General features: G+C 41.8%; 2 protein-coding genes across 3 annotated transcripts in view; both read left to right on the top strand.

Moving 5' to 3' along the window:
• The window catches only part of mast3a (microtubule associated serine/threonine kinase 3a), a 30,399-nt gene extending 20,348 nt beyond the window's left edge, over window positions 1-10,051 (top strand). Inside the window, 18 exon segments of the mRNA XM_029453032.1 lie at window positions 248-330; window positions 545-630; window positions 892-1,100; window positions 1,239-1,377; window positions 1,610-1,742; window positions 1,831-1,996; window positions 2,109-2,210; window positions 2,669-2,791; window positions 2,920-3,032; window positions 3,455-3,636; window positions 4,235-4,356; window positions 4,453-4,641; window positions 5,093-5,316; window positions 5,618-5,740; window positions 5,897-6,033; window positions 6,366-6,550; window positions 6,681-7,024; window positions 7,027-10,051. Of these exon segments, the coding sequence (XP_029308892.1) occupies window positions 248-330; window positions 545-630; window positions 892-1,100; window positions 1,239-1,377; window positions 1,610-1,742; window positions 1,831-1,996; window positions 2,109-2,210; window positions 2,669-2,791; window positions 2,920-3,032; window positions 3,455-3,636; window positions 4,235-4,356; window positions 4,453-4,641; window positions 5,093-5,316; window positions 5,618-5,740; window positions 5,897-6,033; window positions 6,366-6,550; window positions 6,681-7,024; window positions 7,027-7,551 (3,185 nt within the window). The 3' untranslated portion in view covers window positions 7,552-10,051.
• A 483-nt stretch (window positions 10,052-10,534) lies between these two features.
• pik3r2 (phosphoinositide-3-kinase, regulatory subunit 2 (beta)) overlaps window positions 10,535-25,417 on the top strand; it is a 35,102-nt gene continuing 20,219 nt past the window's right edge. The window contains exons 1-2 of one of the 2 annotated variants that reach the window (XM_029453123.1): window positions 10,535-10,758; window positions 17,468-18,356. In XM_029453123.1, the coding sequence (XP_029308983.1) occupies window positions 18,038-18,356 (319 nt within the window). In that variant the 5' untranslated portion in view covers window positions 10,535-10,758; window positions 17,468-18,037. Of the gene's footprint in view, window positions 10,759-15,642; window positions 15,777-17,467; window positions 18,357-25,417 lie in introns of those variants that run through there. The other variant, XM_029453124.1, reaches the window with a different exon arrangement.

The following is a 25,417-nucleotide window of genomic DNA, read 5'->3' as shown; positions in this document are numbered from 1 at the left end:
GATATTCAGCAGAGTAGAGCTTAATGGAAGATCTTTAATCCATTAGCAGAGAGACAGTATAAACTAATCACGCAAAACAACAGAAAACACTAACAAATGATGCTTTGGACACAGTGACGGTTGTAATTTTGTTAAGCATCATTAGTCCATATCATGTGACGTAGACACTGGAATAAGCTTTAATCGCCTTCACTCATGTTCATTTGAACTGAAAGGAGTTTGGTCTGCGTGTCTGCTGCTGTTACAGAGATGGTCCACCTGGAGCAGACGAGTCCAAGTCACAGAGCGGTCTGCAGAGAGTCTGATGACACGGGAGAGGCTACATCACAGGTATAAGGTCACATTAAACATTTATCAAATGGTTATAATGAATTGTAACATGACTCTCAGTGTGACAAACAAATAGTGGTGGGTGAGGTAATGCTAAAGACGATGGCATTTGTGCTGAAGAAATTTGAAACGACACTGAATGAAAGAATGTGCTTTTCAGAAGTAGCTAAGTTTCCTGTCATTTTCCTTCCGCTTTTGTGCGTGTGTGATTCAGAGCCGGACAGCCTGCACCCCTCCTCGTAGGAAACCGCTGGAGAGCGACTTTGAGACCATCAAGCTCATTAGCAATGGCGCCTATGGGTGAGTAAGACCGGCTTCTTTGCTGACTCAGTCTCGCGGAAAAGAAACTAAAATGAGGATGTGTTGTAGTATTTTTGTGTTTACAATTTGTCTGGGACATTTAATTTCAAGTCTGTACTGATGTTCACTAGTAAGTTCCTCATCTCTCCTGCTTAATGTGTCTCCCTCTGTACCTGTCATTCCTTTATAAACTCTCCTGTCCCTGTCTGTCCTTTAATTGTCTTTCTCTCCTTTTGTCCTCCTACCCTTTTTCTCACGCAGGACTGTGTTTCTGGTGCGCCACAAGGAAACTCGCCAACGCTTTGCCATGAAGAAGATCAACCGGCAGAACCTGATGCTTAGGAATCAAATCCAGCAGGTGTTTGTGGAACGAGACATCCTCACCTTTGCTGAAAACCCTTTTGTGGTTTCTATGTTCTGCTCTTTTGAGACGCGGAGGCACCTCTGCATGGTCATGGAGTATGTGGAAGGTAAGGTTTGAACTCACTATGCATATATATATATATTAAATATTAAATGCCAAATGCCAGGAATATGGCACACAAAACACATTGTCTCAGACATCCAGAAAGCCCAAACGAAGCATCTGACTATCTTTGTACTTTAAGGTGGGGATTGTGCCAACCTATTGAAGAACATCGGTCCCCTGCCTGTGGACATGACTCGGCTGTATTTTGCTGAGACTGTCCTGGCTTTGGAGTACCTTCACAACTACGGCATCGTACACAGAGACCTCAAACCCGACAAGTGAGTCCTTATTTCACATCTCTGCTTTGAGGCAGCATTGAAGTACTTTCAAGCTTATGTCATTTTTAGACTTGCCATCATCTTAAAGAGCCTGCCAATCTTTTTAAAGTTGGCACAGAAGTTTCTGAAACGCTCAGCCCTTTGATATATATGTTTTTACCAAGTCTGAGATCTCTGTTTTGGGATGAGCTTTTGATGTAACATGAAACATTTCTGCTTTCTTCTTTTGTAGTTTGTTAATCACCTCCATGGGACACATTAAGCTGACAGACTTTGGGCTGTCAAAGATCGGTCTAATGAACATGACCACCAACTTGTATGAAGGACATATCGAAAAGGATACCAGGGAGTTCATCGACAAACAGGTTTGTCTCGTCTCTTCTTCTCTTCATCTCGTCTGTTTACGATCTTAAACTGACTTCCATCTTTGCTCTCTTTTTTCCTCTGTTTCAGGTGTGTGGAACTCCAGAGTACATTGCTCCAGAGGTGATCCTGAGGCAGGGCTATGGGAAGCCAGTAGACTGGTGGGCTATGGGCATCATCCTTTATGAGTTCTTAGTGGGCTGTGTGCCTTTCTTTGGAGACACACCAGAACAGCTCTTTGGTCAGGTAGTCAACGGTAAGTGCAACAGGTGTAATTGTTTTGTTTATTTTAGTCTTGGGTTATGGCCATCACCTCAAGTTTATGCAATGTTTCTGAGTACTTTAAGGTATGTTCTTTTTTTGTCCAGATGACATCATCTGGCCAGACGGGGAGGACGCTCTGCCAGCTGATGCCCAGGACCTTATCACCAGACTGCTGAGACAGACCCCTCTGGACCGCCTGGGAACAGGTTGGTGGCAGTGTGACTGAGGATGAATGGGTGGACAAGGCTCTACAGAGTATAGTCTGCTGGGTCCCAGGCTGTACAGCACTGTGACCTTCTGCTGACCAAGAAGAGGCACAAATGGAATTTCTTGTCACCTTTTAATCATTTATTTTCTTGTGGCAGCCATGACACAGGATTTCACTAGAGAGAAGAGAGACAGTGAAAGTTGTATGTGGAGGAAAGTTACTCATTCAGCTTAAAAAGATCACAGCTCATGACTTTGTTGGTAGTTTAAGTCATATTGTGTGGCTGTATTTGATAGAACTGTTACGCCATCATCATGTTTACATCAAAGCTGTGATCATAATGTGGGTTAATGGAGCAACATCTGGAGTGAGGCAGAGCCGTGGTAAACAAGGCTGTGATGACTGGTGAAAGCTCCAGAAACTTGACTCTTATTTTCTTATTGATTTCTTCTCTAGGTGGAACCACTGAAGTGAAGATGCACATGTTCTTCCTGGGTCTGGACTGGAACGGCCTCCTTAGACAGAAAGCTGAATTCATACCTCAACTAGAGACTGAGGAGGACACCAGTTACTTTGACAGTACGTGGCAGACAAGTTAGATTTATGGACCGATAAACACACTGTGCCTTTTGTGATCTAATATGGACTCAACTAACTAACTAACAGTTTTTAAATATTTAATGCACTGTCATCGCGTTTTCCCACAGCCCGATCAGAGCGCTACTGTCACCTGGACTCAGATGACGATGATGAAACCAACGATGATGAATCATCCCTGGAGCTCCGACAGTTCTCCTCTGTGGCCCACCGCTTCAGCAAGGTACTGCTCTGCTTATTGTTCCTACAGCATAGATTATTTCACGCACTTTATATACATATGCACGTATTTAGAAAGGCTTTAAGATAAATATTTGAAGTCAAAAATTGACTTAGGAAGATACCTCTCCTGTAAAAGGATGAAAAGATTAAAAAACTAAGATTGCATAATTCTTTAAGCAGTAACACAAAATTGATAGAAATGTTTAATTTAAGTAGAAGTTTATGTTAACAAGTTGAGATGCAATGAAATCCAAGTGTTTCTTTGCTAACTAAAGTCCTTTTCAGATGTATAGATATATATATATATATACAATCATTCAGATGCATACATACAGAATATATCATTAAAACATATATTTTACATTAATTACTCTTTGATAAATAAAACATGGGTGTGACCCATTTCCTTCTTAAACTTTTTAGGTGTACAGCAGCACGGAGCATCTGTCCACCTCCACGCCGTCCAACCAGAGCCTGTCGTCATCAGAGCGAAGCCATAGCGAGGAGAAGGAGGAGCGATGGGAAAGCAGAGGAGTCCTCTCCCCCGGCGATGGACACAAACAATTGGCTAGTGGAGACAGGAGGGCAGATGGACACAGGGGGAGGTGAGAGCATGAAACATGACAGAGGGATGTCCTTGTTATGAGAGGAAAAGGATCACAGCCAGCCCTTGTTCTCGCCTTGTTAGCTATCAATTTTATGAAAATTGTGAGATGAAAGTGTAATGTTCTCTCTCGTTAGATATGAAGCACTTTAGATTCAAAATTAGCTATTTTTACATGAATATGTATATAATAAGTAATTCTAAATGGTCAATACTGTACCTTCCCCCAGTTCTATATGGAGTTTGTATGTGTATTGAAATGGGTTTTCTCAGTACGTCTATGACCCTGTATAGAGTGACCTGACAAAATTGTGATGTTTTAGCAGATGATATTTTTAATTATGAATCGTGACTACAGGGTAATGTTGTTCCTCAGAATTAATGTAAGCAAATGGTTGAGAAACATACCAGCGCTCATTCACCTGCACATATGGAAATGCTATGCAGACTAAAACGAAAAGGTTAAATCTGGATTTAAGGATTTTCTTTAAAATAGCTCCGTAGTTTTTCATAGAGAACACTTTGTTGCTTAGTCATAGTTCAACATAAATATTCAGGTTTTATTGAAATCCTGCGTGTCTGTTGTGTTTTCCTCACAGTCTGCGTCCTCGTGCTTCGTCAAGCTCCTCCCAGTCAGAGCGCAGCGCCAGCCCGCTAGTGATGAACAGCACCCAGAGCCTCGACATCATGCCTCGCTTCGCCATTTCTGCCGAGGAGGAAGGTAAGATCGACAAACATAGACCTCTGTACAATTGCTTCACCTGTTATTAAGCAATTTAAAACACCAGCGCTCACACTACGTACCTCCTGATTCTAGACGGGATGGTTTCCAACCTGCGGCGCATTCGGCTCCGGAGCAACAGCACAGGCACCAGGCCGTCCTTCCGAAGAGGGGCGTCCCGGCGCATCGCCCACCAGCTGGAGACTCCGGAGAAACCCAGATCCCCAGCTGGAAAAGTCCCCAAGTCTGCCTCCGTCTCTGGCCTGTCCCTCATCATCACCCCAGGTAGACAGGACGATAATAATGTCTATAAAATGTAACTATCTTAACATTGAAGCTGGTATAAAGTCAGCAGCTTGCTCCAATTCCAGCCAAAATCATGTTTTTCGATCAAGTCTTTCAGAGGCACTACTGGCATCTCTCCATATTTGACTATTTATGTGTTTACAGTGCCCTCTACAGCATGATGCTGTGTAACTTGCACAGTAAACACAAACCAAAAACACCAATACTTTGGCCAAGATAAGAAGAGTGTCACTTGACTAATTATGATACTTTAACTTAAGAATCACACATAGTACATTAACCTCAATTTTAGCATTAGCAATATGGTAGTTTGCTAGCAGTAGATTTTTTTTAAAACACTGATTGATGCAAAATATAAGAAAATATCAGACATACAATCCATAAACACTCATCAGATGACCTTTCTAATCATCTTCTTCTCCTGATCCAGATGACTCCGCTGGCCCTCCTACGAGCCCCAAATCGTCCTTGTCCCTGTCGTCCAACCCCTCGTCCAGAGACTCGTCCCCCAGCAGGGACCTCTCTGTCAACATCAGCTGCCTCAGGCCTCCTGTGGTCATCCACAGCTCTGGGAAGAGGTTTGGCTTTGCGTTGCGAGCTATCAGAGTCTACATGGGAGACAGTGACGTCTACACTGTTCACCACATGGTCTGGGTATGTGTCCTCATCTCAGGTGTAGCTGGTGGTGTTAATCATGTATGAAACATTCTGTATTCAATGAATTTAGAGTGAAATTATGAAGCATGCACATTTAGTTCTCGAAAGGCACATAATAAAACAACTTTCATGGTCTTCAGATTTTCCTGTAGAATGCCTTAAAAGTCAAGACTATAGAGATTTTTTATAGTTTTTATGTTTGCATTTTGACTTCTGATGCTGTGCATAACATGTTAGTGTTCATAATTGTAATTGTAATTGTGTGTGTGTGTGTGTGTGTGTGTGTGTGTGAAAACAGTGTGTTGAGGAAGGCAGTCCAGCACACGAGGCAGGATTAAGAGCTGGTGACCTCATCACTCACGTCAACGGGGAGTCGGTCCAGGGACTCGTCCACACTGAGGTGGTGGAGCTCCTGCTGAAGGTACGAGTATAACTTTCATTTTTTATATAATCTTTCTGCATACATATTGTTTATTTTGTTGATTACAATATGTTTTTAAGTAGGTAAATATACTTTGTGATAACTACTACTAAGAGAGATGCTTTACAGATTATGTTAATGATCTGTTTTTAACAGAGTGGCAACAGGGTGACTCTGCAGACTACTGCTCTGGAGAACACTTCTATCAAGGTGGGCCCTGCCAGAAAATCGAGCTACAAGGCCAAAATGGCCCGCCGCAGCAAAAAGAGCAAGAGGAAGGACGGACAGGACAGGTACATGAGGGGAGAAAAAAGCAATATGCAGCGGCAGCAGCTTTACTGTTTGACATTTGGAGCTCATGTCTGAAGCTAAGTATTATATTTCAGATAGACAACTCGCATGACTGCAGTTAACAGTCATAGATTTCCATTCTCCAAGTCTGTCTCTTACAGTTTAAGGTCCGTTTAAGAGGCTTCCTCTGACTTCACCTTAAATAGCTCATACTTGACTCAAAAGAGATGCACTAATGATGAAAATTCCCGTAATATGAATTACAATTTGATGAATCTCAGTTACTTTTTATTTTGACAAAACAAACACTTGACACCTCTCTCCTCTTCCGCAGCCGACGACGTAGCATCTTGAAGAAGCTGTCTAAGCACACGCCGCCTCCGCCCATGCAGAGCAGTCGTAGCTTCTCTTCTGGTTTCCACCAGTCATCTAGCGACAGCCTCTCCGGCTCCCCCACGCAGAGTCTCTCTCCTGGGCCGTCTACGCCTTGTCGCTCTCCTGCTCCTGATCACTCCGGAGGTGAGTGGGGATCCAGAGCATCATTTACATCCCAAAAAGGGAGCTGTGAATATCTTTGTCTTGCGTTTTTATGTAACGTCTTGGGAAGAATATCTACTGATATCTACCAAAACTGTTCTCTTTCTGCCAGATTCAAGTTCCTCTCCTTGCTCCAGCTCCCCTAACTCGCCTGTTCCTCAGCCCCGTCCCAGTTCCCTACATGTCTTGGGTCGCTACACCAAAGCTGGCCGCTGCAAGTCCACTACCAGTATCCCTCCTTCACCGCTGGCCTGCATCCCGCCTCCTCAGCCCCTCTCGCCTCAGTGCTCTCCATCCTGCCTCCCCAGTCACCCCAAGTCCCTACAGGGTTTCCATGGCAAGACATTGTCCCCTCCCACTATCACCCGCCACTCTGTGCGTCCCCGCAGTGCAGAACCGCCACGCTCACCGCTGCTCAAGAGGGTGCAGTCAGCAGAGAAGCTGACAGGAGACAAATGACGGGGGGATACCATGCAGAGAGGAAGGCCTACAGCACCCGCCGCCACACCATGGAGGTGCCTCTGTCTGAGGGGGAGGGGCTGGAGGACATGGAGGGGGACACCGCCACCGGGTTCGTCTGTGTGGGTGAGCACGGCCGTCAGGGTCTTTACATAGGAGGGCAGAGAGGCTACCAGGACACAGCCAGCGGAGGCAGTGAGCACTACCGCGCTTCTGCCTCACCGCAGCACCGCGGCAGCAACCACCACTCCAATGAGGTTGTGGTGATGAGGAAGCTGGCGCTGTCTGAGCGAAGGGACTCCTTCAAGAAACAGGAAGCTGTGCAGGAAGTGAGTTTTGATGATTTGGAGGAGAGAGAGGCGACCCCGAGCCCAATGCTTCCTGTCACGCAGCCGAAGGCATTCAAGGCGTCCTGGATCAACTCGGACAAGTCTGAATCCGCTGGAAAGCTGGAAGGAAGAGGATCACAGGGTACAACAACACCACCGCAGAAAACCAAGTCAAAAGACAAAGAAGGGTTTTAGTTGTATTACTTTGCCAGGGATAACAGGTCAAGAAAGAGTCTCACTGAGGAGGAGACTGAAAAGTGAAGATGAGTCCTTTGACCTGCTACTGTAACTTACATTTGAAGGCCTTGCATGTGTCCAGAAAACTGTGACCAAGTCCCAAATCATCACAAGCAACTGCTTGAAGACGGAAGAGCAAATGAACATCCATGTTTCTCAGTAATATATGCATCCTGCAACACTGTTAACAGAATAATGACTGCCAAACTATGTTCACTTCCTAGTTGCTTGTTTTCTCTCTTGGTTCTCAAATCACTGTGGCACCTGTAACTGATGTATTTTGTAAATACCTTTTGTTTTAAATGAAGAAAACTTATTTATGAATTTGTATGCTCATCGTTTTTTTTTTTGGGTTGCTGAAAATGCCATGGATGCTTCAGCTGCTCTGACACAAAAGAAAAGCCATGCAACAACTTCTCCGTGTGGTTTTACAGTAGGTGCAGAAAAGGGCAGGTACCATCAGTCATATTGTACCATATTTCTTTTAATACCTCAATGCCTGTCTAGAATTGGGTGTTGTTTCGTGTTCAGATTGAGTCTTTAAAACAAACTAACGGTGTTTGTCCTGTGACATATAATGTACTATAGAATTTCAGAAGAACTTCTTCGCTGCCTCATACAGATTGTGGTGGCGACCATTTGGACTCATCAATCCTGAACACAGGCCTTGTATAAACATTTTTAAAGGACAAAAATGTCAACATCTCAATGCTCTGAAGCCTAGCTGTGGTGCCAAAGCATGGCTTAGCCATAGGAACCATTTAAAAAGAGGTACTGTAGTTGTACATAAGAAGCTTCATGCATGCATGGGCTCTACTTCCACTTCCTGTCTGTCCTGTAAAAAAACAAAGTGTGTCACTCTTCTAGCGCTGGTTTAAATCATAACCTGATCAACATACAGGTGTGTAGATAAAGCTTTGTGACTACCTTCAGAAACCAGGCTGTAGTCTCTGTCCCCCTTGTTGAATCAAGCCTCCGTCCAGCTCCTCTTCACAAACCTAGTCTAGCTTAAGTGTTTGCACAAGTTGTCATAGCCGTATAACAGTTAGAGCACATTTATATTTCAGGACGATTTCCTTCTCCGTAGGATTAACAAATTATACAGTGGATGCCACAAACAAAGCTGGCTCTCTTGGCTGTTTTTTTTTATTTTTTATTAATGCGTGTCATGAATGAATGTTTACATTTTAGTGCAAATATGTGTGTGGTCATGGTTTTTTGTTAAATTATTAAGAAAAAAATGAATGACAGGAAATTCAACCAGAGGCCCTGAGTGGATGAAGGAATGAGTAGAGGGGATCTCCTTTTGTATATTTTGATAAGGAAACAGTCTTGTTGCAGTACTAATAACCTATGCTGTTGATGTGTATTGTATAAACAATGGTGGACCTTATAACAGCTGTTGATGGTGTTTTTTGAAAGTGACCTTGTAAGGGTAAATGGACTCAGATACATTGTGTAATGTCACTTATATATGGCAGGGTCTTAATCTTATGTTGCGATCAGCCTCAAAGGATTGTGCATGCTTCACATCCCAGTATAATATTCCCACAATTAAAATATGTTTTTTCTCTTTTACTAAAATGTGATGCTCAGTCCCTGATTTGAGATGTAAAATTAGAGTTTTGTTAAGAGATGTGAACATATAGCATTTGGTTATCAGCTTCTATTATTTTCTATTTTGTTCCTATTTTGAATCATTTTTTTAAATTGTTTTCATTCATTCTGATCAGCAACCAAAAGCTGCTTTCAATCTTATTTCAAATTAATTTGTTACCAAGATGAAACTTGTCCTGTTTTCTATGTTTTATGAAGACACACATCTGTATTTTGCAGAGATGAGGGAACTGTTGATGTGGGAATTTATAATGGATGTTTAGCACATACTAAGCCTTGAACGGTGCTTATAGATTGTGGGGGTTCAAATTAGACGTTTTAAAAGTTTGCTCGTTGTACTTTGGGGGAAAAAAAAACTGTCTGTAGGATTTATCACTGAATATCTGATGCAATATACATCTTGGTATGCTCTTAAGATTTGATCTTTTTTTTTGTAACCCACTAAGCTGTCATAGTATCTCTTGACCTTCAGTTAAGTATCATCATGTTATACTTTTCTGAATCAAGACCTCATTTTGTGGAGATATCAGCAGCAGTCCATGTTTGCTGTTTGGCATCACGCATCGAAATGAAGCTCCAGTGTGTGTTTGTGATGAACTCAGTTTTCACAAGGGGTCTCAACTGTCATTCACCATCATTTCCACACTTATTTTAGTGTGTTTGTGTGTTGAAAGTTGTTGCTCTCCATTCAACCCCTTGTCCCTAAATGACAAACTGGCCTTTATGAAATTCCTACCATGTGGGGTATCTGATGCAGACTCGTGTGACATTGTTTTTTTATTGTCTTAACAGTGCTTGAAATAAATGCATTGCAAAAGGACTACAAGTCCAGGACTACAAAGTGTTTGTATTTGTTATTTGTCCCTCATACAACAGTAAATGCAAGTTTGTGGCACCATAAACAATCATAATCTTTCTTTAGCGGTCAAGTATGGCACTCTACACTGATAAGCACATATAAATACTACAATAGTTATAACTTTGTGTAGTAGTAATAATACACAAAGTTTGATACATTTTTGGCTATCTGAATAAAGTACACAGATAAATTCAGGTTTTGTCCTAAGTTGTCCCTTACACTGTTTTCCCACAATAAATCTAAAACGGTCCCAGATTTAGAAATGTATGAATAATCTTTAAGCTTTGAGAAACATAAGCTATTTAAGAGTTAGGGTTTAAAATAGTCGGGTTAAAATGTACATTATGGGCCGAGTCCATCCGGTGACCCCTCACTAATCGTTCGGACCTTTCCGCTCGGCTTCGTCACTTTCCGCCCTCTTCATATTAGTTCCCACGCACTCTCCTTCCCTGCGCCGTGCTGAGCTGGAAAATGGCTGTGTATGGGAGCAGGGAGTCATGAACGGGAAAAGAAAGAAAGAGCGAGAGAAAGAAGGCGAAGCAATAAGTGAACAGAAGGTCTGCTTGAAGTTTACTGCACACCGTTAAGATATCGTCCGAAGATAATGCACCACACGGACCCTTGTCTTCTACTTTGAAGTGTTTGAAGCGCCGCAGCCTAAAGTGAGAAGAGTCAAGAAATATCCGCGGGTGAGTTTTTCCAAGTTATTGCACATTTCCAGTACAGCCACTGTACTGGAAAATGGTGGAAGCGCTGCAAGTGTGCTTTGCGCACGCATCTTTATGCTGTTGACTCGTTCCCGAGTTAAAAAGTTTCAACTCAAGATTTTCTCGTGTTTATTTTATTTATTTTGAGTAGTATACATTGCGCTAAAATGTAATGTAATATTTACTCGTGCAGCATGTTGGCCGGTGCTCGCGCTTGTCGACAGTTGACGTGTATCAATGCAGAGACCGTTAAGCTACTGAAACATTAACATTTATTTTCAAAAGTTGCTTTACAGTTGTTTTTGTGTTTGTCGTTCATTCTTGATATGTCCTGAGAACACGCTAAAGAGGACTTTAAACTAGTTAGTAACCCTAAACGTTGTCACTTTTTATACCATTTAAACCTCCGACTTCAGAGTTGCCTTTATTGCTTAAATTAAAAAGTTATAGATGTTACTCAAATTGAAAAAGCAATACTTAAACAAAACAAATAACCCAAACTTTGCAATGTACTCCCTGTGTGACATTGGTAAGTTAGTATATGTGACACTATAATGGTGCCTTTACATTGACTGCAGACTATAGGAGGCCACGCAGTGTGGAGGCTCTACACAACTGAAGGCCTGACATGATGTGTGTTGGATCCCTGGTTTGAGGATTTGGCATGCATCAAGGAGTTAATGGAAATTGTACCATTTGCATAATAAGACAAGCCACTCAACTGTGTAAAGACCCCATCTTTCTTTCCTGTAATTACTGAATCCAGCATTATGCAACCAAATGTCAATCCTCCATTATATTGCTTTATCAATGTGAAACATGACTTGTGGCGAAGCCTTCATTCTTCTTCTAAATGTCTTAAAATGCTCCGAATGACTTGCAGGGCTTGTTACTTCCAAAAGAAGTGGAGCTTTCTCAAAATGCCAAGTGTCACTTCTCAGAGGGAATAAAACGTCTGCTAACTTCAAGTTCCACCCGACTCAGTACAGCTGTGGTTATTTTTGTTATATGTCCTTCAGCTGAGGGACCCAGTTAAACTGAAATGGTGTTATTTGATCGAAATAGCAGCAGAATACGGCTTTAAAGACAGTTTAGACGTGGCTCCACTAGAAATGGTGCAGATGCTGGGCTGGGACATGGGGACATGGGAACATAGTTATAGTGATAGTTAACAAAAGTACAATTTTCTTAACTTTTCAGGGAGATAATTGAGCCTTTTTGGACAAATCTAGTTATTCACTTGTAATACACTTTTTGGAAACATCTCTCCTGGAGGTTACCAATTGCTGTCAAGTGCTGAAAGGAGTTGGGAACATGTCACTCACTTATTGACAGTTTGTCATATTGCTACGAGCCAGAAATAATATTTACATCATAACACATTTGAATAATATCAGACTGCCAAGTGATGGACTGAAAGCCAGATTTGTCAAGCCAAAGCCAATTTGTGGTAGGTACCACTTAATTTGAATTACGTCATCCTAAACCAAATAAAAGTGGTTCATCATTAATATGTGTCATGATGGGATAAGTATTTGATTAGATTTGAGGTTGGAGTGCAGTTTTATGCATTTATTTTGGACTTGAGAGGGATAAATGAGTTGGTAAAGTATGAGGCTTGCTTACTAACCACTTACTAGCCTACATGCTAACTACGCAGCAAAAAGGCATGTGGTATTTTCAACTGGTGCTGACCTTGCAGTTTTGTCAGATTTAATTTCTTGCAGTCAAAATGTTTAAATTTAACAGCGTGGTCGCTTGGAGTTAGGGTAGCATTTTAAACTAGCTGAGGCGTTGTATTGCCTGCATCTTGTATCTTCTGATAAATACAGTGAGCCCTTTTTAACTGTAGAGCCTTGTGGTATAGTTGACTTTTCAGAACAGTGCCGTCTCAGTGCTACATAATCTTCGTAGCAGATGTTTCTACTTAGCGAAGTGAGCTTTTCAGCTTCATTAAGGACAGATAGAATTCAGGTGAACATAACTTAAATCATAAAATGCCTGAGCCCCATTTTATGCTGAAAAAAAAGAGTCCTCACAAGCTCCTGTGTTGTTGGCCTGTTCTCGCTGCCTGTGGCGCAGTAGATTTTTCAGCTCCATGTGGACAGATGGCCCGAGGCCAGGCTGCATGCGTGGTGGCTCTGTAGTCAGCTCCTCGTCAGCAGGGCTGTGAAGGGCCAACGCATACACAAACTTTAGAGCAATAACTGGGTGTCCACGTTAATGTCTGAACTTTGTACAATGCATCTATCTGTCTCGTTGAAAGTCACGTAAGGACAACAGAAAGCTGCCGCCTTTCTTTTCTTGGTTCATGAAATCCACAATCTGTGCCTCTGAGACACACAGCAACATGTACATTTGATCTATTCATGTGAAACAAAGTGTAGAAGCAAAAACTACATTCTTAAACTCATTAACTCATCAGCTTTAAAAAATAATAATCTCAACCGTGGGGTGAACGGCTGCTGACATTTTAACTGAATTTGCCAAGGCATGTTTCAAACTGTTGAGGAAATGATAAGAAACAGTTATGGGTTCACCTAACTTTAATCTGATTTAAATAGATGTGACTGTTAATGAAACAAAACCAAAGTCACGATTGATGATGATGATTGATGTGGTAGATGTGAAGCGATAGGAAGATGTACAACACCCTCAGGTCTTCAGAGAAACTTGTTCAGCCGCATTGGTAGCGGAAAGCTTGGTGACAGATTGACAGGAGATATTAATTACAAACATCTTGATGTATGTTTTGTGTGGGCAATTCTATATTTAATATAGGCTGACAAATTTGCCAGGCTAATAAAACGGCTGATATTAGCTTGTTGCAGATACGGTGTTATCGGTATATGTTGGTACAAAAATGCCAAATTAAGTTTGAGCTAATTCAGAGACAGTGTATATAGTTTGTCCATCGGAGAGCACTGACACAGACTTTCCCATACCACTTATACTATGGTAGTTACTACTTAACTCTTTTCTGTTTTTTGCATCAATGTAAGAAAGTACCTCGATCTGGAAGGTATTTACTTCAGCCAAACTAACAGTTTTGATTTTATAGATATACCGTCTTCTTAATATATTATAAAATCACATATAACATGACAGCAGATATTATCTACCATATATTCTATACGCAATATAAATAGAATAGGGCTGCAACAAACCTTTACTACTTATGTACCAGTTATTGTGTCAAATGTTTGACATTTTTGTATAAATAATAAACTTAAACAATTAGTCAATTTAAAAATAATTGCTGATTTATTGACACATTGTTTCAACTCAATTGTTTCAAATCATATATATGGAAATGGAGTATAACAAAAAAATTAAATAAAGTTAACAAATAAACATATTGTTTGTTGGTCTTCAAGCTATGTCAGTAGCTCGTGTCTCACTCGACTGTGTTAGTGATGCTCTGAATAGCTTATTTGCCATTTTACATTATGCATACTGGTGTATAATGAACAGGTCAGAGCTCCACTGGCTGACTAAACACATCAAGAGTCATTTGATGTCTGCAGACAGCAGAGGAACATCTAGATGCCATTTTGAGTTCAATCTAGGTCTCGCTTTCCCCCGCAGTTAAACAAAATGTCTGTGAGATAAATAACAAATGTGAAATCAGAAGAATATTACCGTAACTTACTGCGGCTGTGGAAATAATATTTTTTTTTTTATTTCCACAGCCGCAGTAAATTAAGTACTGTATTATAATGCACAGTTGTTATTTATATACCACATATTGTATAACTTAATTAGTATACCAGCAGTTTGGAGTGAATTTTGTTACAGTTTCTTATATTATTTATCTTTGATGAAGGCCAGAATGTAATTTTCTTTCTTTTTGTGCATATTATCATCACATTTATCATCCTGGTAACTCAGAAAAAACAAAAATCCTCTCCTTTTATCTCATTGCACGACTTCAACATGACTCATGGAATTCTCTCCAATCACACGCAGCCTTCAGTTTTTCCATGTTATGTTTTTCATTATTATCCTGTGGCCGTTTCATTTGATTTTAATCATCCTTTCATCAAAGATGATGAGGAATCATCAAGGTTGCAAAGATGAAAAAGTCTTTGTGTTTGGGAAAAGGTGGCGTTGTTTGGGTCAGATGTTTTATCACTGCCTAGATACATTTTCTAATATTAGAACATTTCCTTGATTTGCCCGGCTTCTCTGGTGACTGTGGAGCACATGGCCAGAGCAGCAGCCAATCAGAGCGCAGGATTAGCTTTCCCTCTCTCTAGCAACAGTGAGTTACTTGCTGCCTATTCATTAATTATTTTCCTGTGGTCTCCCTCAACCGTTTGGACTCTGCTGATAGCAAAGTGCTCCGTCTCTCGGTCTCACTCTGTTTTTTTCACTGCTTTCTGTCGCTCTCTGCTCTGACTGAATAAAAAGTCTTTAAAAAAGGATGGATCCAGTGACGCTGAGTTTGCCAGCTGCTGCTGCTGACTTGAACTGTGAGCTACTACAACACTATCAGACCAGGACTGTAACAGAGATGACACTTCTCTCACCTCGTACGACTTTTTCTGCTCTGGAACTAAATAATAAAAAAGGATTACTGAGTAAGAGTGCTCCCTGCACACTGCCGTTTCTGTTACTTCGTCTTCATCTTGTCTTCGCCTCTTTTCTGCAGCAGCGCTGTGACTGTAAACAAATAAAACATGGCAACTGGAAAAACGACTGGACTTTTTCGCTGGCTGAGAATGAGGGGGGGGGGGGGGGGGGGGGTTGCCAGTTGGAGGCAGGACTCAGTGTGTTTGGGGGGGGGGGGGGGGGTTGGAGAGCAGGTGGAGAGAGGAAGGAGGGGGAGTTTAGGGTTGGGGGGGGGGGGGGGGTTATGGTGGTGTGAGGATTGCGGGCTGTGGTTGGGTATGCCAGTGCCACGTGTCTAGCCTGGCACCTCTTGCTTCTCGGCTCGAAGGATGTTGGACCGAGAATCTGGCTGAGCCTGTCCGGCTTCTCTCTGTACCAAAAGTGGGGTGAGTGTTGCACTCTGCTGCATCCTGTTGTCACGATAACTCTTAAACCTTTTAAAAAAAGAAGATATTGTTCCTCACGGAGGTTTGCAGTAAATGCATGTTCGCTTTCCAAATGTCGTGGGGGGAGAGAGGATAATCTAGACTAAGGTCCGAAAGCATGCACTTTGGCATTCAAAAATGCAAACCGGAGGTTTAGGTTTATTTTTTATGTTCTCACCTGATTTTATTTAAGCGTCTGCATGTATCGCTCAAAACATTGTCCACTCAGGAACATTAATAAAATAATTGCACAACATTGGGCCTCGCAAACCAGGCCTATTTGGATTCGGATGTTTTGGGAAATTGGCCCAAATAGTTCCTTACTCCTGGCATACAAGACCATCCACCTCTCTGTCTCTTTCACCCTCCCTCTCTACCTGCTCCATCTTCTCACTGACATCCTTTCATCTTGTCCAGAGAGGTTAACAGGACTTTTGTCCTTGGTTGGTCCACAGATCACAGATGTACTTAATCTGGAAACCCTAATCTCTCTCTCTCTTCCTCGCTCCGTCTCATCTTTCGCTATAGTTGCCATTTTGAATTTGAACTTTGTTGCTCAAATCTCAAATGGCCAAAAGGCATATACATCATTTTTCCATATGTTGCTGCTGATATTTTAATTTAGTGTTAACTCCGTAAATTACGATTTTTCCAATTGAGTGTCGAATGGATTTGATTAATTTGGTTTTCTAGAACATTTTATATTGATAAAATCCAGCATTTTGAAACTGTTATGTTTCTGTTATATGGTAATAATTGTGCACTTGTGCTTGGCATTTTATTGGGCCTTGCAATCATGTTTTATCAGAAAATATTAATGATGGATCCATGAATGATCTTTTTGCTGTATATGTAGATACTAAACTGTTTTACGGTTGATTAAAAGGAGTGGGATATTATGCATGGAAACATTTCCTTTTAAGTCGTATTTTGTGATGTTGTGCCAGGCTTTGGGTGCTCAGTTGACTGTCCATTTGGTATTCTCATCTTGAATAGATAGTATGATTTAGCTATTTTGACAGAATGAAGCCGGAAATATTTCTGTGGCAACACAGAGCTGCCTTTTTTCTTTCCTACGGTGAGGGAACTGTTGCAAAGGATTCTGCATGTTTCAGAAAATTCTGGTTGCCCTACAGCCGTGAAGCTCAGATTCTTTTGCATGCTCTTTATGCGAAAACGTTTTTCTTCCCCATTTTGCATGAAATTCTTTGGATACTGCTAATCGCACATGTTGTTGTGTAAGTTGATGGGACGTTTATTTCACAGTGAAACTTCATGATCCTGTGGTAAATGTGGTATATCAGTTCAGGCTGTGAGTGTTTGAATGTAGAGTGGAGGGAACGGAGGCTTCGTCCAGGGACCCAGTCTGCTGTTGGTCATGACGCAGCAGCATCAGCCGATCTCTCTGTCCTAACCGAAGACTGCACAAGTGCATGACGCTGCCGCAGTTCGCCATTTTCATGCACCGCTTTTTAAGCTTCGCTTCACATAGATATGTGTCACTTTACTTATGGCTATTTATCGAATAAAAACAACATAGATTGGCAATTAATTTGTGTTTTTCACGATTAAAGTTTTTGTTATTTTTGAGACTAATCTTTATTTCCTCTTTTCCCTTTTCTTCCTTTTTAAATGTATTTTATTTTATGCAGGTCGTTCATAATCCGTGTCCGTGTGGGAGCCTGAGAGAACCGAAGAGGATTAAAGACCTTTTCACACTGCACTCGTCCTCCAATCAGACCACTTCATTTGACCGTGGAGAGCCAACAACGCGGGGCACTCGACTGGCAAAATATTTTACCAGGCTGCTCCAATAGCACCCAGCCAGCAGGTTTTGGCTGCTTGAAAGAGCATGTTGCCAACGCGCTCCCTCTGCTCCATCATCTGGCTCAACCGGGGTATCAAGCTGAGGAAAGTGAACCAGTGCACCAACACCGGTCAGGTCTGAAACTGCTGCCTCCACAGACATAGTAGCAGTAGAACGCTACCTTATCGACTTTTAAAAATGCGTCTAAGCTTCGGGTGACTCCCCCTCCTCCCCTCTTCCCCCCGACCCCCTAAGCTACCGTACCAACACCAACACCAGAATTTAGTGACTCAACTGCCTTTTTGGTTTCTGACGAGGATTTCTGTAGAGCCGAACCCTGTCGTTGCAGTAGGACTCGGGCTGCACCATCTAACCTCTATTCAGTGGCCATTTTGATTTTTGCCTCCCGAACAAAATGGCGACGGAAGGTTTTCAGTACCTTACCCTCTACGCATTCACCAAGGACCAGGAGGAGGACCTGGACCTGCAGCCGGGCGACCTCCTGACAGTCAGCAAGGCCTCTCTGCTGTCCATGAATAACTACCAGGAGGGCTGCGTGGAGCAGCCTGAGCGCCTCGGCTGGCTCCTCGGGTACAACGAGCGGACCAAACAGAGAGGCGACTTCCCAGGGACGTATGTCGAGTATGTGGGCCCCGTTAGGATGGCTCTCCCACCAAGTCAACCCAGGTCCCAGCGGCCCCTCCCTGCTGCTCCAAGACCAGAGTCGTCTCAAGGTAAGAGCCTTTTTGTCTTATACTCTGTCACATGTTTTGTCTGAGCAGTGTAGCTGCACGGTAACCGCCATTTCTGTAATATATTGTAGAGATTAATGATACACTTGAAGCACGATGCCATTTCAAATTTTAAGTTGAAACACAAAGTTGGAGTTAAATTAGTTTGAGAGACCAGCAAAGAAGTTAGTTGATTTTTCAATAACAACAGGGCGTATTGTTATTACCATCTGGCGTCAGTACATTTATTGTGAAGTTGACACTTAAAGTTAAATTCTTCTCGAGTATTTATTGTGAGTTTTTCAAAGAAACCTTTTTCTGTATGCAGGTTCTAGTACGTACTTATTATATAGCATACAAACATGTTTGTAACACCGTTGTAAATACAGGACCAGACCATCAGCACAGATTTAAAAGCTGCTTTTAAAGTTGCTGTGATACTGGCCAACCACCCTTAGAGTTTTGATAGGTCTCTCACATTTGGCAGTGACCTCTAGCTGACCCTTTAATCTACACTTAAAACACGTCATAAGCCTTACCTCTTTGGAAGCACAGCTAACCAAACTCTCTGTTGAATAATAAAGGGCTAATCCATCTACTTACTGGACTCTCCTGTACAGGTCTGGCATTGACTCTTTCCGTCTGTGTGGCGCCCTTTACGTTCAACATTAACATGTGTCTTGGGCTTCCAAACTGCATCTGGGCTTATCTGCACAAAAATGCTTGGCTCTCCTTCGCTGTGACTTGTTATTGACCCTCTACTCAACTATGGGTAAAGGATTGCACAGGCAGGAGGGGCTGCACTGTTTTCAACTGTGCAAAGGCCAAGTTAGAGTTATTTGAGTGCATCTTTTGGCAATCAAATGTTAAACTTAATTACTGACAGTTTAGAGGAAGGTTTAATAGCTCTGTTTGTAATTTGTGCAAATTCAGAGTTATATTATATTTCAGAGAATACAATGTCACATTTCTTACTCAGAGATACGTGCTATGTTCTTTCACACCTCTCTTCACTCCTGTGAGTTTGGGAAAATAGGCACGTCTGATATTTATTCATAATGGTAAGAGCCTGCTTTCAGCTGCGACAGCGTCCAACTCAAACATGCACTTGGCTTGGATTGGAAGCTCAACTTCAAGTAAAAACTTTGATTTGTTACCAAAGTTCTTCTACACTCCCAAGATTTCCATAATTTTCTCCTCATTAACACTCCCTTGCTTTTGGCTTCAGCTGGTTAATTTATTGCTTCCTTGTTTGGGATGCCAGAGGAAAAGGCTCAAAGGGCCAAAAGATTAATAAAAGTTTTTGTATAATTCTGCATTATCCTCTGTCAAAAGCTGTATTCTCAGTAATTCCCCTGTGCTTTTTAATGACAGATGTGCTAAGTACCACTCTGAGCACGTCGGCTGTGAACTCTGAATTACCTCTGGTTGAGCCAATTGGCTATTCATCGTGTACTACACAGTACACTGGGCCTCATTCAATTGAATTAATTTCTCTGTATTCATTTTTCTGAAAAGTCCGAAAAAACAGGGAAAACCATAGCTGCAGAACAAATGTCTCCAGTTTTCTTATCACATGAGAGTTCTTCTTGCCAAAAATAGAATAAAAACTGAGAGTGAAGAGGATGTATCTGGATGTAGTCAGCACAGGCTTTAACTTTCTCCAGTAGACGCACGCAGGTGAGGAGTACAACAGTATCCTTGTGGTTTGATAGACAGTGAAACAAACCAGTCGGGCAGCAGGCGTTTGTGTCGGTGATATGAAGAGACAGGGGCAGAAGAAAGTGAAACCCTGAGAGGGGGGGTGGGCGACAGGGCAGTGGCTGAAGGAAGGATATCTTGGCTTTGCACCAAAAGTGCATTGTAGGTTAGAAATGGTGAAGCCCAAATGTTACAAATATCATCTTCATTTCCCTGAAGGAACTGAGGCCCTGGGCGTTGTGTGAATAGAACTATTGTTAGTGTGGCCCATTTACCATTTGCAGGGATTGTATCATTTGATATCAAGGGGCAGCACCGTGGCCTGCTGGTTCGGGAGGTTGGCCAAGTTACAGGTTTAATCCCAACGTCCATCCTTTGCGGCACTAAATTACGTGCACACAATTGTCATTTTTTTGGGACAATTAAGGAATTAAATCAGTTTTTATTATATTTGCAATGCAATTATTATCTATTTTGGGGGCTTTTTTTGCCTTTTATTAGATACAGTTGAAGGTGGTGAGAGAGGGGACGACATGCAGCAAAGGGTCGTGGACCTTAGTACAAGGTGGAGCGCACTGTGACAACTGGCTCTGTAAGAAGTTTCTCCTACTGCTCTGTGTGTGCGAAATTGATTATTCTGACTTGTTTATTTTAGTTTCAGGTTTATTTGGAATTAATAATCTTTTAATACAGCTACAGTTGATATGAACTTTCTTCACTCCACACTGCTTCTACAGCGATTCAGTCTGAAGTCTTTGTCATGCAAATCCATGCATGTAAAACTCTCATTGGAAACCCAGTTAAGGGTACACATTGCCAAAAGATTAGGCTCCTTTAGCAGAAATCTTACTGTTAACTGGGTTTTTCTTAATCCCTTACCCAGATTAAGGAAACCAGGTTTCTCATTTGCATTCAAGAAATCCGGTTACTGCAAGATGTCGACAACTCGTCTACTTTAGCGCATGTAAATATTTCAATGTTTCAGGCAAATGCAAACACAGATATCGTGTTGGCCAAAAGACTCAGCTTTCCTTTCTTGCTAAAATAACATAGTAAGAAGAGGATTCTGGTTTGGCCTGATAACGTCATATTAGTGTGAATATTTGTCCAAGACAGCAAGAGAAGAACGGTCGTTGCCCCGACGATGTAGCACTCACCTACACACAAGTGTTTGTGTGTTAAAGCAGTTTATTTGTTTTGTTCTTTCAGCCATTAAACAGGCCATGCTTAACTAACACTCGTCCAGCTTTGTCGTGCACATATGGCGTCAGTGCAACTTTGAGTGATAGATGTACAGGACTGTCTCAGAAAATTAGAATATTGTGATAAAGTTCTTTATTTTCTGTAATGCAATTAAAAAAACAAAAATGTCATGCATTCTGGATTCATTACAAATCAACTGAAATATTGCAAGCCTTTTATTATTTTAATATTGCTGATTATGGCTTACAGCTTAAGAAAACTCAAAAATCCTATCTCAAAAAATTAGAATAGTTCCTCAGACCAAGTAAAAAAAAAGATTTATAACAGCAAAACAAAATCAAACATTTGAAAATGTCCATTAATGCACTCAGTACTTGGTTGGGAATCCTTTTGCACGGATTACTGCATCAATGCGGCGTGGCATGGAGGCAATCAGCCTGTGGCATTGCTGAGGTGTTATGGATGCCCAGGATGCTTCAATAGCGGCCTTTAGCTCATTAGCATTGTTGGGTCTGGTGTCTTTCAGCTTCTTCTTCACAATACCCCACATATTCTCTATGGGGTTCAGGTCAGGGGAATTGGCAGGCCAATCGAGGACAGTAATGCCATGGTCAGTACACCAGTTACTGGTGGTTTTGGCACTGTGGGCAGGTGCCAGATCATGCTGGAAAATGAATTCCTCATCTCCATAGAGCTTTTCAGCAGACGGAAGCATGTAGTGCTCTAAAATCTCTTGGTACACAGCTGCATTTACTCTGGGCTTGATGAAACACAGTGGACCAACACCAGCAGCTGACATGGCTCCCCAAACCATCGCTGACTGTGGGAACTTCACACTGGATTTCAAGCAACTTGGATTTTGCTCCTCTCCAGCCTTTCTCCAGACTCTGGCGCCTTGACTTCCAAATGAAATACAAAACTTGCTTTCGTCTGAAAAGAGGACTTTGGACCACTCTGCAACTGTCCAGTGCTTCTTTTCCATAGCCCAAGTCAGACGCTTCTTCCGTTGTCTTGAGTTCAGAAGTGGCTTGACCATGGGAATACAGCTATTACAGCCCATTTCCCGGACACGTCTGTGAACAGTGGCTTTTGATACCTGGACTCCAGCTTCAGTCCACTGTCTTTGAAGCTCCCCCAAATTCTGGAAGCGACTCTTCTTCACAATGCTGTTAAGGCTGCGGTCATCTCTCTTGGTTGTGCAGCGTTTCCTGCCACATTTCCCCCTTCCAACAGACTTTTTGTGGATGTGCTTTGAAACTGCACTCTGTGAACAGCTTGCTCTTTGAGACATTTCTTTTTGTGTCTTACCCTCCTGATGGAGGGTGTCAATGATGGTCCTCTGGACAGCAGTCAGATCAGCAGTCTTCCCCATACTTGTGATTTAGTTTACTGAACCAAGCTGAGTGTTTTTCAAGGCTCAGGAAACCCTTGCAGGTGTTTCGAGTTAATTAGACGATTCAAGTGATTCGTTGAACACCCTACTAGTATACTTTTTCATGATATTCTAATATTTAGAGATAGGATTTTTGAGTTTTCTTAAGCTGTAAGCCATAATCAGCAATATTAAAATAATAAAAGGCTTGCAATATTTCAGTTGATTTGTAATGAATCCAGAATGCATGACATTTTTGTTTTTTTAATTGCATTACAGAAAATAAAGAACTTTATCACAATATTCTAATTTTCTGAGACAGTCCTGTATGTACACTTTTCGACACAATGTATGAGTAAAAATCAGTTTTATTCCCCAGATACGGAGGGAAAACGTTTCACAACTTGCAGCAGAAATAATTCTACAAACCCAGAGAGGTTTTTTTTCTTTTCCCTCCTTTCTCTCTCTCCTCTCTCTCTCCTCTCCCTGGCCTCACTTTAACTGCCTGCTGAAGTGAACCATGGCTTGGCATGTTTGCAAACTCCTCCCTTCTTATTCCCTCTCTCATCCCCTCCCTTTCTCACCCTCTTTTGCAGCCTCCCTCCCTGATTCACATACATGTCTGATACTGTCTCTGGGCAGCTATAAACCATGTTAGCGGGGCCAGTTCTCAGAAAGGAGAGGCCTCCACTCACTCTCCGCTCCTTGCGCCTTACCAGGAAAACACTTTCAAAGAACCCATGGAGGGGGGTGACGGAGGGCCTGAGACAGTAAAGAAAGTGAATGGGACAGATACAGAGAGGCTGGAAGGAGAGGGAGACGAGGGCAGTGTAATCTAAGGCCACCCTATCCAACTGCAAATATAGGAACCAGCTGTATTTGGTTTCTCTCCTGACTGTTATACTATTTTCCTGCACTTCAGTAAACTTAGCATGTTACACTTTGCAGAGCCTTAGAAAATTGTATTATCTGGAGCATTTCTTTAGTGACCGAGCAGTAACTGAGAACTCATTTAGGCGTGAAGTTGTCTTACTAAAAGATTAATGGCTTTAGCAAACCAGAAACAGTACATTGTGTGCAGTTGCTTACTGTAGGCAAGAGTGAAATAAAACATGATTCTGTTTGTTTGTACAGACTGATGGAATCAGGCTTCACCGAGGATATTATTTTCATGACAATAATGATAATAATGCGAGATGGACTATGAATCAAATCATGCTACACATACATGGTCTGTTCTTTTCTTCTGACGGCCAAACCTCCAACTCAGCATTATATGCATGTGTATGCTGCAATGAGCACACGTTTCATTTATGTAATTAGGTGCCGAGTACAAAATAGTTTATACAAAGTATAGACCGACCATGTCCAAAGACAAAAGTGTGTATAGCTGTTCAAAATAGCTACACTCAAAGGTGGGGAGAAAAACCTGTCAAAGAGAGGGGCCGGACACAAAACTCACTCAAATTGGGATAACATTTTACCTCCTCAAAGGCATTAATGATGTTGCACTTTTTTGTACATGCGAAAAATGACTAAAGAAGTTGTGTGAAGAACGAAAAAACAGCTTGAGAGAGAAGTCAAAATGCTGGCTTCTTTATCACATCTGCACAGCTGGTCAGTCGCTGCGTGAAGTGGGCTTGGATGTTGGATTGATGGTTTAGGAAAGTTACAAAAAATAGTTGGGCGCAGCTGGCCTGACTCTGACATTGGAAAGGTGTGGGGGAGGGGTTTTCAGACGGTGTTCAACAATCTGACAAGCTCTCCGTTTGAGGCACACTGACCTCATTACTTTTAGACTGTAGAGAGTCATGTAACACTGAGTCCAGTTGGACACAATGCTATGGCGTCTTATATGTACAGTCTATGTCGTCATACAGTGTTAGATGACAATTCACCTGTTTATACAATCAGAAGCTACACAAAACATTTATAAGTAAGCCGATAAATGCAAGACAATGCGCCTCATATCTAACATTAATAAAACCGATTTCTATTGCATGGAAAGGCATTTAGTAGTAGACAGTGCTGCATAAAAAGCACTTTTACTACACAACTACAACATTCAACTGGACAGAGTTGAAATAGCTGGAAGAGCGACACAAACTGCTTTGATAAATTGCTGCTCCTGGCTTACAGGCAACATCAGATGGAAAAACATTAGCTTTGGCAATGCATTATACAATATTTCTTCTTAGTTGTGGCTGTAGGCCTGTAAAACCAGATCCAGCGTCGTGCTGTGATCACCTGTGTCTGACAAGGTTGCAGGGGCTCAGTCGTGCACGTGTAGCTGTGAAGCATGTTGTGACAGAGGAATGGATGGTGTGCCCGGTCATAATGCACTGCATGTCTACATAGTTGGGATGCAGCGAGGACATGTAGCAGTGAAACCTGACCAGCAGCATGCACACTGTTACACATCATCCGTGAGCCAGACACCAACTGGCCTTGTCACCACTGCACATAAGAAACACATGCTTGGAGTAACCGACATGGTTTGAAAATGTTTGGCAAAGGTTATCCTCATTTGTTAATAAATGTGTTTACTTTCAATTTAGCCTTACATTAAGTGCATTTGGAGGACAGTGAAACCTTGGGTGGTCAGTTGCATCTGCTGAAATAATGCAAGTAAAAAGATTAATTCTGTGGAAATTGACATTAAATTTAGTCTTTAATACTCAACAGGGAGTGTTTATTAAGGATCCTTCATCCAATGATTTTAATAAACTGAACTAGTTTGTGTTTCTACAGCTTATAGAAACCAATAATTTTACCTTTTGTTAGGGTA

This window comes from Cottoperca gobio, chromosome 17 (genome assembly GCF_900634415.1).
Source record: "Cottoperca gobio chromosome 17, fCotGob3.1, whole genome shotgun sequence".
NCBI classification, from domain to species: Eukaryota; Metazoa; Chordata; class Actinopteri; order Perciformes; family Bovichtidae; genus Cottoperca; species Cottoperca gobio.
The sequence above is the reverse complement of the archived record's forward strand: the minus strand, read 5'-3'. Positions and strand labels throughout refer to the sequence as shown.